Source organism: Cataglyphis hispanica, chromosome 2 (assembly GCF_021464435.1).
Source record: "Cataglyphis hispanica isolate Lineage 1 chromosome 2, ULB_Chis1_1.0, whole genome shotgun sequence".
NCBI lineage: Eukaryota > Metazoa > Arthropoda > Insecta > Hymenoptera > Formicidae > Cataglyphis > Cataglyphis hispanica.
Window position 1 is genome coordinate 15655001 of NC_065955.1, and position 19296 is coordinate 15674296.

Genomic DNA, 19296 nt, shown 5'->3' on the forward strand with positions numbered 1-19296 from the left:
ATGGTTGATTTCGGGTATGATATATCCAATTTTACAGCTATCGATCCAGTTTTTGGCACAATGGATGATTTCAAGACTTTCTTGGCGAAAGCTAAGGATCTCCATTTAAAAGTACGGTGGTTTGCCTCTATATATATATATATACATATATATATATATATATATATATATATATATATATATGTATATACATTATTATTTTTATATACAATTTGATTGCTTATATTATGATCGTAATTAAATGTAGAGAATTATTGACTTTATTTTTATTCAAAATATTTTAATTATTTGTCGTCTCTTTTTGAAGTTACTTCATGATGTTATTCTTATAGGTGGTTCTCGATCTCGTACCTAATCATTCATCTGACAAGCACCCATGGTTCCAAAAGGGTCTTCAAGGCGATGAGAAATATAAGAATTATTATATGTGGGCAGAAGGTAAAAATAAAGATGATAAAACGCCGCCTAACAATTGGCTTAGTGTGTTCAGTGGCTCCGCGTGGGAATATGTCGATTCGCAAAAACAATGGTATTTTCATCAATTCGATTATAGACAGCCTGATTTGAACTTCTCAAATCCTGATGTGAGAGAGGAGATGAAAGTAAGTTTTATAGAGGAAAGCTCAGTTTTTCTAAAATGTTGCCATATGTTGAAGACTTTCATTAAAATATCCCATTTTGGTATTCCAATCACATTAATTTTATTTAAGAAAATTAAAGAAAAATAAAAAGAGAGGCTATTACATGTTTATTATTTTAATAAATTACGTTAATAAATCTTATTAATATTATTAGTGCAATTGCAAATATACATATATAATGATTCTTCTCATTTCTATTAATTCGAAACGTTTAATATATTTTTTAACACATTTTAACAAATTATTGTTTGAGATATAATAATTTTTTCCAGATATGCAATAAATACGTGATAAAATAAATTATAACACAATTAATTAGCATTAATAGTTTGCATAAAAATTTATTTAATTTTTTTGTTATCGTATTTTTTCTAGATTAAAAATTTTTTATTTAATTTATAGAGTATAAATCTGTTTAGATATCTTTTTATTTTGCATATAAATGTTTCAGTGAAAATTTATGACTGCAAATTAAATTCGAAATTTATGTTAAACGATATAAAATTTTATAACCTGAAAGATACATAAAGGAAAGCGTATAAAAGATATTTTACACATTACAGCACTTTAGATTTATTCTTATAATAACTTCTAATGATTTTTGCGATCGGTTACAGAATGTATTGAAATTTTGGTTGGATATGGGTATAGATGGATTCCGCATCGATTCCGCCCCCTTTATTTATGAAGACAAAGAATTGCGAGATGAGCCCAGAAGTTATGCGCCCGATCTCACACCGCGAGATTACGGGTACTTGAGTCACATTTATACCGTCGATCAAAAACCTACTTATGAGCTATTCGGAGATTGGCGAAAATACGTAGATGAATATTCTGACGAGCACAATCAAGATCAGAAGGTTAATAAGCAATATTATTTTTTTTCAAATCTATGTTTTGTGCTTATTGATTTATAAAATATGCTTTTTTTTCTGATCTCTAGATGATGGTGATGGAGGCATATGCCAGTTTCCCGCATACCATAGAATATTATGATTATGATGTGACCCCTTTCAATTTTATGTTTATTACAAATATGACTATTAATTCGTCTGCGGAAGTTTACAAAGAAAAAATAGACGGTTGGATGAACGCAATGCCGAGTGGTAAAATTGCCAATTGGGTGGTACGTATTGACAGAAAGTCATCATTATCTTAATGAGAGAATTTCACTCCTTTTTAATAATATTTAAGAATTAATTATGTATTGAAATTCTAAATTATTCTAATTTAATTGTAATGTAAAGAAAAAGTCTTATTTAAAAGCTTTTCTAAGAAAAATCTAAGTTGCAAATTACCGTTATTTATTATATTTTTTCTATATAAAATACTGATTGCCAAAGAATTTATATGCAAATAAGTTACAAAGTCCAGTATTTTTTAAAATGTTATCATATGTTTCTAATAAATGTTATCATAAATATTCCAGGTAAAGACTTTCATTAAAATTTCTAATTCCCATAATCTCTTACATGATTTTATTTGTAAAAAAGTTAAACAGAACAACATCTCGGAATTGTTATTATTGCATGTATAAAAATAAGAAATTTACTTTTTTCAATTATAGTCGAAGTCGAAATGTATTATGAACTTTTTTAGTTGGGAAATCATGACAATCCACGCGTAGCCTCGCGTTATCCTGGCAGATTGGACCAAATGACCATGCTGTCCATGATTTTGCCGGGCTTAGCAGTGACCTATAATGGCGATGAAATCGGCATGGTGGATAAGAGAGATATATCCTGGGTAGATACGCAGGATCCTGAGGCGTGCAACGCAGGCAAAGAGCATTATGCGGCTGTATCTCGCGATCCAGAACGGACGCCATTCCAATGGGACGCGACGAAGAACGCAGGTAAAAGACGAATTTGTGCGATTGATAGTGTTTAATTTATTAACAATATATTTCTAAATCTTAATCAATTAATTATTTGTTACGACAGGTTTTAGTACGGCAAATAAAACATGGCTTCCGGTGAATGATAACTACAAAAAGTTGAACTTGTTGAAAGAGACTCGGGCTCGTGAATCGCACTACAAAATCTACAAAACTTTAGCCCACATGCACCGAGAGGAACCAGCACTTACCAAAGGAAGTTACAGATCGTTCTTAGCAAATAATGGTACAGTCTTGGGTGTGGTGCGAAACTCTGGTTGCCGCACCGTGCTGCTTCTGATTAACTTCTTGGACCACAAATCTCAACAAGTCGATCTATCAGATGAAGAACTTCCGGCACTAATGAAGGTCAAGCTTGCCAGCTTGGGTGCTCACGTAAAAAGAAGGTATGATTCTTTCAAACAATATTTTCGAAATTGTTTATATACATATTTATAATTGCGTTATACAATTCTTTTTTTTTCTCTTTCTCTCTACAAATATTCTAAAATGATTATAATAACAAATTTTTTTTTATTTGGAAATGAAGATAATTTAAAAAAAAAACATTTAACATTACTTGTAATTTTATTAACAAATTTTCTTAGTTTAATTTTTTAATTAAAAAATTTTTCAATAAATTTTCCATCAGAATTTCTAATTGGAGGGATATTTGTATATTTTTAAATGTATGTGATGACAAATATTTGTATTAAATTAATTGCAAATATAGCGATATATTATTTTAATTACAATACATAATTTAAAACATATGCTACAGAAGATATAATTATTCACAAAATTCATGAAAAAAGCTTTTCTAGATTTTTTTTAAGGACGCCTTATGTAAATATTGTGTTATTATAAATATATATGTTATTCGGAGATGTTATTGGCAGATGTTATAGATATAGATACTATTTCTAATTTTATGCCAATTCATTTTTATATCTTTTGCAGGAACCGTCCGGTTCTCATAAACGATATACATTTACCTAAGAAAGCTGCTGTAGTGTACACGTCTCTAGACATGTAAATGACTCTGAATATGTTATTTTCAAAGCACATATATTTAACTAAAAACTTTTTGATTGTAAATTTATAAATTATAATGTTTCTTGCAATAAAAAACGATAAGTAACACTTAATTTTTTTCTTTTTAATTATGACCTTCTAAAACATACTCTTAATAAAATTGTAATTGTGATTGTAGTTGTGTGTATGTATTATAATTGTATTTATTTAAATATCTATAATTCTAATTTTTTGTGTATTAAAATTTTAATTGATAAATTATTGAATTTTGTTGTATTATTTTTTTCAAGAATTTGAAATCATGCCTTAATTATATGTAATTTATTAATTTTACTAAAAAAATTGTTAATATATCAAATATATTAAATATATTAACATTTAAAATTAAATATATTATAAATTAAATGTAAATACAAAATATTTCAAAGTTGTTGTAATAAGAAATCATTATTTTAAAGTTTAAATTTAATATTATAATTTTTTATGGTTAAAAAGTAATTTCATGTAATATATTTTCTTTTTCATCATTTATTCTGATAAAAATTTTTTAATAATACACAAAGCGCGTTTCAGTTATCCAGCGACTATGCATTCATCAAACCTACGTGTTCATTTAATATGTATAATATATTGAATCGATATTTCATTAGATAATTTATTATCAGCTGGCATGGTACCGACTGCCAGTACATACACGATAGCGAATTTCACATGCAGTGTTGGAATTAATCAACATGCTGGTAAATCGAGGTATTGTATTGATCGCGATAAACGCATGCGCGTTTCGATCGCATACTGGAGGGGTAATGTAACGTTACGTGCGAATAGTCCTCGAAGCAATTGCAAAGCTCAAGATAGTGCAAGTCCGTAGTAATATGTCAAGAGCAGTGTCGCACGTGTTTATCAACTTTTTGCGAGAGTGACAGTGATCGTTTGTGATCTTGGGGCTTCATCCCTGCATGGTATTCGATTTATTAAAAAACATATCAAAGCTCAATTCATTAACTCGCGAGAAAAGATGTGTTTCGATAGATATAGTATACTGTCCTATTTTATAAAATTTTTCTATTTATTTATTATTGTATTATTTTTAATGCTCTTTGAAAAAAAGTATTCATAATATATATTGAAAATCTGTCATTTTCAGGAGAAATATTCTTTACGTAAAATAATTTAGAAAATAATAACGAGATAGCATCGTCTGTTTTGACAGCTGCGCTTATGCTATTCAAATACAACTTGCAAAATATTGACTTCTTTCTAGCATTTTCTATTCAATATTATAATATCTTGCTTTCAATTATTTTTTGAAAAAATATCTATATGAAACATTAATAAGCAAAGCACTTTTTTTACTAAAATTTAGGCTTAATTATTTAAAAACTTTTTAATAATTATTCTTTTTAAATAGATAAAAATATTTTGAATTTTTGGTTTACTTATTTTTAAACTTTATTGCCGTAAAAAGTGATTAAACAGCAATTTGTTGCTGCTTCTTGATGTTCTACTTCTATCTATTTATTATTATTTTAATGTTTTATTTTAATATTTTGATTGATTATTAGATAATTAAAAGAATGTTGTGGATATATGTCTTAACATATGTATTTGTTGAAATTGCATAATAAGTCGCATATGTGTTAAAATTTTCATTGATAACAGAATCGATAGTATACGACACACGATGAAAATCGTATATTTTAACAAGAACATTTGTGTCAATAACGTAGTTTGTGTCCAACTTTTTAATTTTTTAATACTTATATTGATTGCTCTAACAAAGCAACAATAATTGATAAAAATTTGGATTATATTCACACATAGCATTATAATTATGTAAAAATTATCTTAAATATAATTATTTGTAGGAATTTAATTTGATTGTAACGAATAGATTATTAAGCAACAATTGTTAATATAAATGTATAGATCATTAAGCAACAGTTATTAATATAAACATTAGTGAAGATAAAAACTTGTCGAATGTCAAAATTGCACGCAATTCTTTCATAAGAAGGTATTAAATTGTTTTAAAAGAGTTTTATATGATAATTATTAAAAAGAAATTTGCTTTCGCACTTGTAAATAGAGTGATGCAAGTATGTATATCAGTGCGCAAAATATTGAAGAATATAATTTTCGAGAGTTGAGATAGAATAAAGAGATTATGTGTGAAATCATATTTAAAATATTTTAAAGCACTAATGCAAAATGTTTCTGTCTTTTTAGAAACCCGGTTATTCAGCGTCAATTCGCAAACTTGCTGTCACGATATTTATTATTAGTGACTTTAGTTGCGCTGTTTGACACTTTCGCGATGTTTGTTTTGCATGCGGAATATATAATACATTAAATCATGTTTTGCGTTGTGATAATGAGGCGCCCGTCAGACAACGATAAAACAATCGTTTATTATGATGGGCGCAATTACGTCACATTGTTCTTTCTTTTTCTCTTTAATTCGTATTTGCCGTTTCGCAATATTCATATGTGACAGATCACATTTGCATCTACGATTCGTATTTTCGTTTATTATCACATGACACATATAAACGCAGGGAAATGCCTTTCTTTCTTTCTCTCTCGTTATTGTACATACACATACTTTGAAAATATTCGTAAATTACGTAAATAGGCACATCTAGCATAGCGCGGTACTGCATAATATAGATAACGCTGCATTGCAGTTGTGTGTCACTGTGAACTACAGTCACCCACATGCGATCGACATCATTTACTCCCGCATAATTCGCTTATTCAATATATTTTTGTATTTTTCTTTGATATTTGTTTGCTATCTGTTGGTTTGCTCGTCGATCGTTGAACCTTGCAATATTCTATACAATTTCTGCTTATCATAAGCTTTATATAAAAAAATTTTATATGAGTATATAGTATTTAATCTCATATCCTCATAACATTTTTTTATCTTTTATATTAGAAATATGTTTTGCTATCTCTAATATAAATGTGATATATTATTCCACGTTATTTTATATCAAAACTTTGTATATTATTATATACTATTGTATATATTAAATTTCTATTAGATACGCATGATCAATTATAAGAATTAAAGTAATATATTAGTTTTATGATTATATAGTTTAACATTTCAATCATAATTGCTCTGTTCGATATTACTTATTTGACTATTTTAATAATGTATTTTTTCTTCAAAAGAATTGGAGTTTTCAAAGAAGAATTGAAGTTTTCAAGCATTTAATTCATAGTATTAAAATAAATTTTTTAATAGCTTGTGCTATAAACTTTTAATGCACATTTTGAATTAAAACTATTAGCGATATTCGTAATTGATATGTAGCAACAATTTAATTTAATATTCACGATAATTAACTTACATGTATAATAAATACATTAACTTTTTTAAATTTTTCGATAAAAATAATAATATAAAATATAAAAATATAATCAATAAATGATACTGAAAAATTCTCTTGGAAACGAGCATAATTTAATTTAAATTTGTTAGAAAAGAATATCAAGAATATCATATATTATATTTTTATACAATGCATTATATATATATATATATATATATATGTGTATGTATGTATATATATCTGCAAGCATTAAAATGTTTTATATTGTTTAATATTTGTTAAATTTATTAAATTTATTTAAATTTATTTAAATTTATTTAAATTTATTTATTTATAATAATTGGTTAATTAAACTTTCCCAAGAAAATAATTACGATAATAATAATAGTTGGATATTTAAATATATTCTTGACATGATTTTCTCTCTCTCCCCTCTTCATCTGTCTCTTTCTTCATCCAATATTACGTACTTCCACCCTCGCGTCGCCCACATTAATCGGAAATTCTTGTGGCGTCAAATTGCCATAGACATGTGAACGTAATCGATGATCTATCTTTAGATGTCACGCAGAAAACTTTGTTTAACTTTTTCCACGGCAAGTTAATATCCGGCAGTTATTTATTTCTCTTTTTATTTTTATGCAATTATATTTATTAAAAATCTTAAAATGATTGCGTCATAAAATAATCAGTTGTTGAAAACTGATATAGATTTTCAACAATCATTGATATAAAAAACATACATATGGGATTAAAATTTGAAAAAGCGTTATAATAAAAATTTTTTAATGTATTTGAGAAAAATATTAAATTATATCAAATTTTGAAAATTTGATATAATAAATCTTTGTAAATTGTAGATTTTATAAAATTTATGTTTAACAATTGTACAATATTTTTTTTTTTAAAACAATAGATTTTGCAATTCTTCCTATATATAAAATTAAATATTATTATTCAATTCTAATATCAGAAATTTTTTTATGCATTCTACTAGTTAAACATATTTATATTTTTTAAAATCTTAATGTGTATAAAAATTGTTTTAATAATATTTATGTAATTAGATTCTTATTTAATTTTATTACTTAAAAATTAATTTTCAAAGAGATATATTTTATATCAAAAGATATATTTTTAACACTATTTTATCCTTTATATGTATTGTTTTGCATAATAATATTAATATATTATGTAATAAATTATATAATCATGTAAAGATAAACTTTCTGCAAGTAGTCAGAACAAAATGAAATTGTGTTGTACCAAAAACTCATAAGTTGTAGTGTGTTAATAATAGTCCATTATATAGGATATCCGTGTTGATTTTATATCTTTTGCGGTCACCAACATATGCTAGGCCAATTATAAAAGTCTGTTCATTTCAACATCCAGTCCACAATGAACGATTGTTTCGACATTAATAGCTTGATATTTGTTATTGATTTTATTCTCATAATTTTTCTTTTTTTTAATAAATATTAAATCAATATATCTTTTTTGCAGCATTAAGTAAAAATTATTGCAGAATTTAAAATATCACTGTATATTTATTTATTCGTGATATTTTGCTTATTTCAGTAGTTCGAGGTTAAATAAACCATTTTAAAACTGCTAATAAAAAAATGGAACATAATATATAAATGACATGCCCTTTCTTTTTAGTGAATATAAATGTGAAAGGTCGCATGTAATATAGTGTAATGTGTGATTGAAAGAACAAGCGTAAACTGTATGTTTATTGCGATTATTACCCATCGATATAACTTATGTATTCTGATTAAGATACTTTTTTACAAAAACATGCAATAATTTTATTCAATCTTTTCGGAAATTGAATGGTTAATGAAAGTCTAAGATTCCGTCGATTAATCATCAGTATTATCATTTTAATTTTTTACGCTAATATAATTGATATAAAAACAACATAATATAGCTAATTATTACTAATTACTTTAAAAATATCTTATTATTTTGTTTTTATGTCAACTATATTAGCCTAAAAAGTTAAAATGACAGCACTGATAATTAATTAACAGAATTTTAGATTTTATTTTTTAAATAAAAAAAAAAAATTTTATTAATTGTTTCATATTTATGAAGATTGAAAAGAAAATTGTAGATATATACATTCACACAATCCAATATAAAAAGATTTTATTATTAAAGTTAGCTACTTCTAGTATTAATTACACGCTATATAAATTGCAATTTAATCTTTTTTACATTTGTATTTTTTTTTTGTTTTTTCTTAATAGAACATTTTTTATTTTTTTATTAGGATTGCAAAATAACACAGATTTTTAAATAAATGTAAAAGCGATTTCAACAAGTTAATATTATTTCCAATCTATAGATATATTTTTTTTAATTTTCTGCTGCTTCTTATCACGATTCATCGTTATCACTTTACGCATAGTGCGCGTAGACGAATGCTTAGATGAGTAGGCAGGCACAATGGCCTATATACATTGGAAATGAAGCTTATATACCTCTTATCTGAGATTACTTTCAGCCTTATTCGTTTTGTAGGGAGTATATAGTCGGTGAGGTAAATCGCGTTTCGCAAATTGTTTTACAGAAATGCCGAAATGCGCAATTGGCATCCGACAAAACTGCTACAGCGAATTTTAGAAACCCTTTCATAATCAGCAGTTGAATAAGATTTGACGAGTCAAATCACTCAGATCACAGATTATTATACAATTTCTTTCCTTGTTAAAATTTTATAACGCATAAAGTAAATTCGACACATTGTTATTTTTATCTCGATATAGTGATTCGAAAAACGTTACGTAAGAGTCGCAATAGTTTTAATTTCTATATTTTTAATAGCAATAGTTTTAATTGGTTTATTAATTAGTATATTTATTATTCATATATTTTAAAAAAGTTTTTATAAAACACAATATCTTTGTTTTTAAATTTATGAAGAGAAACTTGTTCTATTCTATTTATTTATGAAAACAAGAATTATGTTTGTAAATATAAATTATAAAAAGTTATCAAGATATATAATTTTTATTCATCCAGTGTGTATGTCTTCAAATAATTTTTACGTAACAGCAGATTTTATTTTCTCTCTACTTTTTGCAATAACAAGGCTTTGTAAAATATTTTATTCGCATATAAGTTCCCGATAAAACAAAAATTAAATCAGAGACTTTATATCAATTTAATAACACATTTCGTTTTATTATTTTAGATTAATCTATTTGAGTCATAAAACACACTTGTTGCTTTATTAAAATTGCTTAATTAAAATTGCAAATATATGATAAATATTTGTATTTCGAAATACGCAGTACGCATTGTTAATCTCAATCATCTGTTATATGTACTTAACAATTTAATTTTTAATCTTTTAATTTAATTACATTTACATTTCTTGCATGTTATTATACATAATTTTAAATATCTATTAATAATTGGACACAATAACATCTATCTATGGCTATCTATTTAGATATGGCAAGTTTATTGTTCTGATCGATAATATTGCTAAATAATTTTTGAAGATACATAGCTTTATTATGACATACATTTGTTTCAGAAAATGGTAGATGTTACAACGGCTTTACCATCTAATGGAGGAGGGTCATTAATTGGACGTACCAGAGGTGCTCTCAGATCTGTGCGATCCGCACTGGGAGAAAGCGGAGAGTATCTTCAAGGCTTAGGAAATAGAATAGGATCCGCTCTTAGTAACAGTTTAGAGGAAAGTGAATTGACTACAACCCCTTCTTCGCCACCTTCGTCGCCGCAAGCATTACCGCAGACTGTTAAGCCGGAGGAGCAATTAGGACGACGGAAACTGAGGCTTCCGAGGTATAAACACTCGTTTTGTTATTCCATATCAACAACAGTTAATAACAACTAATATAAGAGCATGCAGATGCTAAAACTGTATAAACTTGTATTTATTCTATAAAGCAAAACAAAATACAATTTTTATTGATTAAACTAACATTTCTTGTTTGCGGTTAAAATAAATTTCTGAATTAGTAAAATATGTATACATTTTTTTTCTAATTTATTGTTAAATATATTTCTTATTTTGTAAATATATGATATATACTTACATTAGAAATACCATATTTATAAAATATAAAACAATTTTTTACTTTTCTGTAATAACTTTTTCTCATATTAGATTTATTATGTTTTTTGTTTTTATATTTTCCATTATATTTGTAATTTAAATTTGATTCTTATACAAGATTACATATCTACTGGTTAATATTGTGTAAAGCTGGTACATATATATATATATATATATATATAGATATAGATATAGATATATATAGATATATAGATATAGATATAGATATATATCATAATTTTGCTATAATGTAAATTTAAATTTTGCTGTAATATATGTGTGTGTAAATTTTAATTGTATATGTATACATTACCAACCATGTGTATACATTAGCATGCGATTATACATCATGCACACTATAGTAAGGATTTAAATTTGCCTACGAAGATAATAATATCGTAATATTTGTTTCCCATGAATAATTCACGTTCTGACGCAATATATCGTTTGTAGATTCGGAGCGGGATTATCTTACGAGGATTATGAGGCAATAGCGCGGCACAAATTGGAGCGACAAGTAAGCAGTAATCTTTCCAGAACACGGAAGTGTCCTCCCGGGATGACGTACGAAGAAATAACGTCTTCGAGATCGGTCTCGAATAAAAAACAAGAGAGTCGAACGGAAGAGGAAGCCAATCAGGATATTAGTCCTGACCGGGACAGCCAGGAAAGTATAGAGCCTCTTCAAGAACAGGACATTAAAGCAACCGGGCCCGATCCTTACGAGAAGTTGAATTACAGAGCAGGTGATTAGTCCTTGCCTTTAGTTATCTGCGACGAACGTCGAAGTCAATGACTCTCATTCTCTTCGACAGTGATCGCTATCTTTCTTTCGCTCGCGATTGTCGCGAACATGCAATTATCGAGAGACTCAGATGGAAATAATGTGCTGTATTCTTCTTTCTTTTCACGAAGCGAGGGCGCCGACCCGCTATCAGACGGTTGTTTTCCGTTTAGGTAAATGTAATAATCAGTCAGTGTGGACTGTCTTTTTGATCTCACCCGCGAATCTCCTCAGTGTACTACATGTAGGGATGCTTCAATTTAAAGTATCGATACTTGTATATATTCGAACTATATATATGTCAAGTATTAATCAATATCTCTCAATATACTATTGGAAACTAATTTAAAAACTGATTTCTAATATCATCAATATTCATGAAAAAATAAGATAAATGCAAATAATTAATACGTTTTTTTTTTTTAATGCACATATAGTAGGTTATGGGACACCTTGTATATATATATATATACATATAATTCATATATATTGTTCAAACAAACTCTCGATACTTTGACGTTATCGTAAGCATTCCTTCTCACGTGCCCGAGTTTCCGATCCTCCAGATTTCCTTCGCTAGATGTGATTAGTGAATACTAGTGTCATCAATACGCGTAACCCGGTTTGAATATCCATGGGTCGATTCTGATAAGCCCTCAAACGACTTGATCTAGAAATATCACATACATACACACGATTTTCGTAAGTTAATATATCATGATACAAGTTTTATTTATTAAGTAAATTGAAATTTAATTTGCTTTAGTTTCTCGCCATGTAAACTAAATTATAAAAAATATAAATAAAAGCTAGATAAAATAAAAACCAGAAACTTACAAAGCTTATATAATCAATTTTGTAATATTGATATTTGCTTTACAAATCATTAATAAATAAAAATGCATTTACAATGCAGATATTTTTATTATGGAAGAAATGCTAAGAAATCGAGGAGAGAGAAAGAGAAAGAAATAAACTAGTTTGCATTATATATATGAAATATTATATTATAAGATATTGAGTGTAATATATTAATCTGTTAAAAGAAGAGCTGTCTGATTATAATAAACTAAACTTTTTTATTTTCTCAAATTTCTTTAAAATTAAGATGATTTAAAGCAACAATACTTTCTTCTCTTGAACATATTACGCACATATCGACTCTTGTATATTCGAACAGAGAACATTCGTAGTTTCTTGCCAGACGTTGCATCCTGTTGGTAAAGATGTTGTTACCTGTGTATATGTGTGCGTATCTTCACGCAACCCACTTATGCACCCCGATTGCATCCATGTGCATTTCCGTACGACAAAGGATTCTACTCTATACGAACGAAAAATAAGTTCTGTGTGATAGAGTAGTTTTTCGCGATAGAGAAACATACATTTATAATCAGTTAAACCCCTCTATTATTTCCGTAATGCGATTTATTGCATAATTAACAAGGACGTAGATAGAAAATAGTTAAGTAATATCGCGTAGACGTAATGTTTATTATATGTAATAACGAAGCACTTATAAACGCGCTTTTCATACTTCATTTTGACTGTAAAATTTCGTAAAAATTAATATCTTTATAATAATTATAAAAATTCTAAAATTTATAACAAGACAAACTGTAGCTCTAAGCAAGTGATCTTAAATATAATTCTAGTGTAAAGTATCTTATTTGTATAATACTTGTATTCTTATAATACATTTATACAAATTAAAATAATATAATTAAATAATCGCATTTTACTTGTTTACAATTTTAACAACTATAAAAGAGAATATTATATATTTAAATAAGTAGATAATTCATATTGCATATATATATATATATATATATATATATATATATATATACTTATATGATTATTTAATTTATTTCGTTTATGTGATTTTCATGTGACTCAACAGTAATTTAGAACTAGTAGATAAATTTGTCCGTATAATTACGCAAGAGTGACCAACACTTTGTTGTGTAGTCCAGCGAACTTATCTTTGTTGTTTGTTTCTCTGTTCGGTGAAACATTAGATTAGATTGGGTTGCAAGTTTGTGTCGCTCTTTTGAGCGTAACGCACCATTGCTTGACATATTGAGCTACGGTTACCTTAACAATTATGTAGAATATTAGATAGAAAGCATTTTTGTATTTTAGACATACCTTGTAGCAGTGATTCTACGAGCGATCAAGACGGATATGGACCCAGCACTAGTTTAGATTCCAACATGGACGGTCGCAGAATGTGGCAGAGATCAGGTGACTTTAATTTTAATTATAATTATAAAGTTGTTTTAATTTTAAGATATTTGAATTTAAAAAATAATTTTAATTGTCTAAAAATAAAAGTCTGGTATACATAAAAAATTGTAAACAGTAGCTCTATAAATTAAAGTATTGCAATGATTATTATAATTATATATTACTCAGGATCATCAGGTTCTGTTCAGTCCTGGGCCTCGAGCTTATCAGCTGATAGTCAATCGGAGGAAGCAGCCGCGGATTTTATGAAGGCTTTCGTACCTCTGTTATTCGATGCACCTAATAGTATTGATCAAGAGCAAAAGGCTAATTTTGGACAAATGGTCTTGGTATGTGTAATAAATAAATTTTATATATCATTTCGATAATGATTGATATAATACATGATCTTAGAATAAAGAGTAAAAAAATATATATTTTAACTAAATTAGAGAATAAATATATCTCCTCGAGTAAGAAAATATAGGCGTAAAATGCTAACAAAATCAACGGAGTAAATCAATGCATATCCTTTTTAAAATATTCTAACTAAACGCAATAATAAATTTGTAGACCGAATCGGGAAGAATATGGTTCTCTAGAGTGGTGAATGCGAGAAGAGCGCGTGCGTGTGTTACGGAAGCTTCATTCTATTCCTTGGCACAGCATTTCGCGGTCGCTCTATTTGAATGTCATGAGGCAGACGACTTTGCACCCGCAAAAAGTCTCATGAACATGTGCTTCACTTTTTATCACGAAGGTAATGAGAAGCTCTTTACAACAGGTTATAAATAACATTAAAATCTTACAATGTAAATAATAATTTTTTAGAGAGAGAATAATATATAGAAATTATATAATATATAATGGATATAATACATAATAATAATACATAATAAATAATATATAATGGATATATAATAGAAATATACAATAATGAATAAAATAAAATATATATATATATATATATATATATATATATATATATAATATTATATCTAGAAGAGATTATAATATAAAATTTAAAAATAAATTTATTATAATATACATATAAAATTTTCTATATTATAATATAAAAATATTATAAACAGAAGAATTATATTAAGAATGTTTTGCATGTTTTTGTTTTCTGTATCTCTCTTTACATTTCTTGGTATATTAACTAAATAATCAAAAAATATATAACGCAAATTATACAATTTCTTATATTAAATTCTAACAAATCGTAAAATATTATTATTACTAAATTATCAAAGTTATTTCTGCGTGCATTTTTTAATTTATGAATTTTGCTTGCTTTAATTAGACAGTTTATTATATGCATACTTTTGGCTAAGATCTTTGCATTCATATTTCAATATACTCATGTTTTTAGTCGAAGTTCCCGGCTTAGAGCCCTATCGTGAATATTTGTACACGCATTTACGTGTTCAACCAATATGGATGTCTATGAGATTTTGGACGGCTGCTTTTTTCGATGCGATTCAATGTGAGCGAGCGTCAAGACCAGTACCGCCTCGGCCGAAATCCTTAGACCAGGAAAGCATTGCAGCCGAAGATCGAAAGTTTCAAGCAAATATTGTCTTCGGACAGTTAGGGTAATTCTATTAATATTTGATTTATGTTTTATGGTATTACGGACTATTTTATTTGTTTGTTTTTTTTATCTAACAGGACTTTTACTTGCAACATGCACGCTTTCGGTCTGTCACGAACTTTATGCATGGAGTTTCTTCGAAAACAATGCATTATTGCGAATTTAACCATAGGTAATTATTCATGATTCAATGCTTTTTTAAATTCCAAATTTAAAATAATGCAGATATTATTCACATTTTGTTTTTGCAGAACAAGAGAAGATGTTGCGAGATAACATAGATCGAATGTTTGATGAGACTGAACCATGGCGGTAGTTTGATTTGAGTGTGAATAAGATAGATTTCGAAAATACTTTTAAGAACTTTTAAGAATTTAATATTTCTTCTTGAAAATATTTCCAAAAAAATTAAATTGTCTTTACAAGATCGAAAAAGCGGCGAAATCAGTTACGAACGAAATATTGTTAATATTGTTGATGAAAATCAACATTTGTTGAAATTTACGCCGCGTTTGATACTGGACACGTCAATTTCTGAGATTCAAGTCTTGCACAGATTCGCGCGCCTTAAAAATTGAGAAGTATATATTATTGTATATCTTATTAAAACAAAAACTCTTGCGTATCGAATAAAAAATAATTCTATAAACTCCCGCATTAAGAAATTAATTTTATAACAGAAATTAAGAAAAGTTGAATTCTGACAGAGAAAGATATTTGTTTTAGAATATTTATAAATTTTGAATGTTAAAATTTACAAGAAGCGATGAGATAAATTTAAAGAAATGACAATAAGATTTGGAAATAAAACTGCATTATTGGCAGTTTAATCGCGTTAAAGTGTAGTTATGGAATGTAATTTATGATAAGCAACAAAATGAGAAAAAGAAAAAAAATGTTCTTTTTAGTAGAGGACGTAATTCATAATTCGATATATATATATATATATATATATATATACAAATATATGTATATATACAAGGTGTCCCAGATTAATGAGAACAAAACTCGTGTGCAAATAGAGCGGACCAAACTGAGTCGAAAAGTCCTTTATCATTTTTTTTTGTACAATACTTAATAAGAGAATTATTATTGAGTAAAGTCTGGTCAATCATCGCTGATCTTTAGTCGGGCACACGTCGGTGAGCCGCGCGCCTGATAGTGAGTGCTCAACTGTTACAGCAGTTTGATCCGCTTTATCTGCACACGAGTTTTATCCCCATTAATCTGGGACAACCTGTATATATACAATTCTCGATATATCAAAACTTATTTTATGCTACTCTTAAACAAGATATATTTTCTTAAGTAACTCTTATTTTATAACTCATATGCGATTATTTATCTATGTGGTTTCTTTTATTTTATTCTACGTAATTATATCATTATATATATAAAAAAGTTATGATGTATCGAGAATTAACTATAATTTAAAATTAAGATCTGTAGTATTCTTGTAGCTAATTTCGTTTTTACATCCTGATTAATGGCTACAGGATATAGCTAATCATAAAAACTCAAATTATAGATAGATGTTATTTTGTATCTTTATTGCTTTTTTGCTGGATAATAGTAAAATCTTTATAAGTTAACTTTGCATTAATTTATCGATATATGACTGAACATTATGCATTTTGTAAGTGGAATTTACAAAAATGTAAAAAGCAAATACTTCTTTTTCATTATTAGAAATTCTATTAAATAGAAATATAATTACTTGTTCCTCTAATAGCGAGTGCCAGCTAATTGTAATCAACAATTCGCGGATACCAATGTCTTGTTATCACACATCATGCATTGTAAATAATTTAAAAAGGAAAGCTTGTATCTAAACACATATCATCAAATGCAAATCAATGTTCTATTTTAATTTACATATGTCTCGATCTGCGATATTTGAAAATATAAAATAAAGTATAAAATATAAATATAAAAATATAAAAACTAAATAAATTTTGTTATTGTATCAGAAATTTTACATAATGTATTAATAAAAAATCCCCTTTCTATTATTTGTATATTGTATATTGCATATAATATATATTATTGGATATATTATATTATATATTTTACATGTGTTATTGTATATATTATAATGTATTATAATGTATATTAATGTAATATTATTGTATATGTCATAATATATATATTATACATATTATTGAATAAATTAATTTTTATTATACAGAGCGTCCTAGATCACACGTACATTCCTTCTCTTTCAAAAACTAAGCATTTTAGAGAAAAACGTTTTGAACAAAAATTATATGGTTTTGAGGGCAACATAAAATGAAGTCATTAGTTTGACCTTGAATAGCATCGTTAAAGTCAAGTCAAGGATAACTTTAAATGGAATCTTCTATTTTTTATTGCACACTCTTATAGCTTATGTCGAGAGCTTTCCAAAACAGTATAAAGTATTTTTTTTATTAAGAATTTGTTGATGAACAGAAAATAATTGTTTTTAAAAAAAAGTATGCAATTATTTGCAATATATTTTTTTATAACAATTATTTACTTTTTTTTATACCATTTGATTTATCTTATTATTCTGCAGATAAAAGTATTACGATACAATTATTGAACACTAAATTTTCGAGATATTTTATATTTTATACTAAAATATGTCAAATTAAGATGCAAAATAACTCAAAAATTCTTAATGAAAAAAAAATGTATTATAGTGTTTTGGAAAGCTTCCAGACATTAAACCACGTTATCTTGAGGTTTTCAGACACTAAACGACGTTATCTTGAGGTTTTCATACGTTATACGACGTTATCTAGAAGTTTTCAGACGTTAAACGACGTTATCATAAGATTTTGAGACGTTAAACGTTTTCATGAGGTTTTCGGACATTAAACGACGTTATCTTGAGGTTTTCGGATGTTAAACAACGTTATCATGAGATCTTCAGCCGTTAAACCACGTTATCATGAGGTTTTCTGACGTTAGAATACGTCATCTTGAAGTTTCCAGACGTTATACAACGTTATCTAAAAGTTTTCAGATGATAAACGACATTATCTTGAGGTTTTCAGACGTTAAACGTCGTTATCTAGAAGTTTTCAGAAGTCAAACAATGTTAGCTTGATATTTACAGACATTAAATGACGTTAACTTGAGGTTTTCAAATGTTAAACGACGTTATATTGAGGTTTTCAGACGTTAAACGACGTTATCTTGAGGTTTTCAGATGTTAAACGTCGTTATCATGAGGTTTTCAACAGTTAAAAGACTTTTTTCGTTATATAACGGCGTACTGATTGCGTTAAATGACGTTATTCATTAAATAACGACAAATTGCTTACATTTTTCGTTATATAACGGCGTACTGATTGCGTAAAACGACGTTATTCATTAAATAACGACAAATTGCTTACATTTTTCGTTATATAACGGAGTATTGCATGAGTTAAACGACGTTTTTCGTTAAATAACGACGTATTGTTTACGTTCCAAGTTATATAACGACGTATAGTTTGCGTTAAACGACGTTTCTCGATTAAATAGCTATGTATTACACACGTTTCCATATGTTTGACGACGTATTACTTGCGTAAAACGACGTTTCTCGACTAAATAGCTATGTTATGCTTAGGTTTCTTTATGTTTAACGACGTATTACTTAGGTTAAACGACGTTTCTCGCTTAAATACATATGTTATGCTTAGGTTTCTTTATGTTT

General features: G+C 27.3%; 2 protein-coding genes across 3 annotated transcripts in view; both read left to right on the forward strand.

The window, feature by feature from the left end:
- The window catches only part of LOC126859129 (maltase 1-like), a 4176-nt gene extending 511 nt beyond the window's left edge, over window positions 1-3665 (forward strand). Inside the window, exons 2-8 of the mRNA XM_050610112.1 lie at window positions 1-111; window positions 333-602; window positions 1259-1501; window positions 1585-1767; window positions 2241-2496; window positions 2585-2924; window positions 3478-3665. The exon at window positions 1-111 is cut by the window's left edge and continues 77 nt beyond it. Of these exons, the coding sequence (XP_050466069.1) occupies window positions 1-111; window positions 333-602; window positions 1259-1501; window positions 1585-1767; window positions 2241-2496; window positions 2585-2924; window positions 3478-3553 (1479 nt within the window). The 3' untranslated portion in view covers window positions 3554-3665. The remainder of the gene's footprint in view (window positions 112-332; window positions 603-1258; window positions 1502-1584; window positions 1768-2240; window positions 2497-2584; window positions 2925-3477) is intronic.
- Window positions 3666-4379: 714 nt separating this feature from the next.
- On the forward strand, window positions 4380-17581 carry LOC126859182 (uncharacterized protein KIAA0513). 2 transcript variants are annotated; one of them, XM_050610223.1, is made up of 10 exons: window positions 4380-4514; window positions 10450-10724; window positions 11452-11744; window positions 11914-11955; window positions 13928-14029; window positions 14201-14361; window positions 14585-14771; window positions 15387-15609; window positions 15686-15780; window positions 15860-17581. In XM_050610223.1, the coding sequence occupies exons 1-10, from the start codon at window positions 4512-4514 to the stop codon at window positions 15922-15924; spliced, it is 1446 nt and encodes a 481-aa protein (XP_050466180.1). In that variant the 5' UTR covers window positions 4380-4511; the 3' UTR covers window positions 15925-17581. The 2 variants fall into 2 exon arrangements, with proteins under 2 accessions (XP_050466180.1, XP_050466181.1); XM_050610224.1 differs by lacking the exon at window positions 11914-11955.
- Window positions 17582-19296: the final 1715 nt, after the last annotated feature.

Bases quoted from the DNA above. Each gene is read 5' to 3' on its own strand.
- LOC126859182 (XM_050610223.1), top strand. The intron at 11,956-13,927 runs GTAAATGTAATA...TTTGTATTTTAG, and splicing joins GACGGTTGTTTTCCGTTTAG to ACATACCTTGTAGCAGTGAT. The intron at 15,610-15,685 runs GTAATTCTATTA...TTTATCTAACAG, and splicing joins ATTGTCTTCGGACAGTTAGG to GACTTTTACTTGCAACATGC.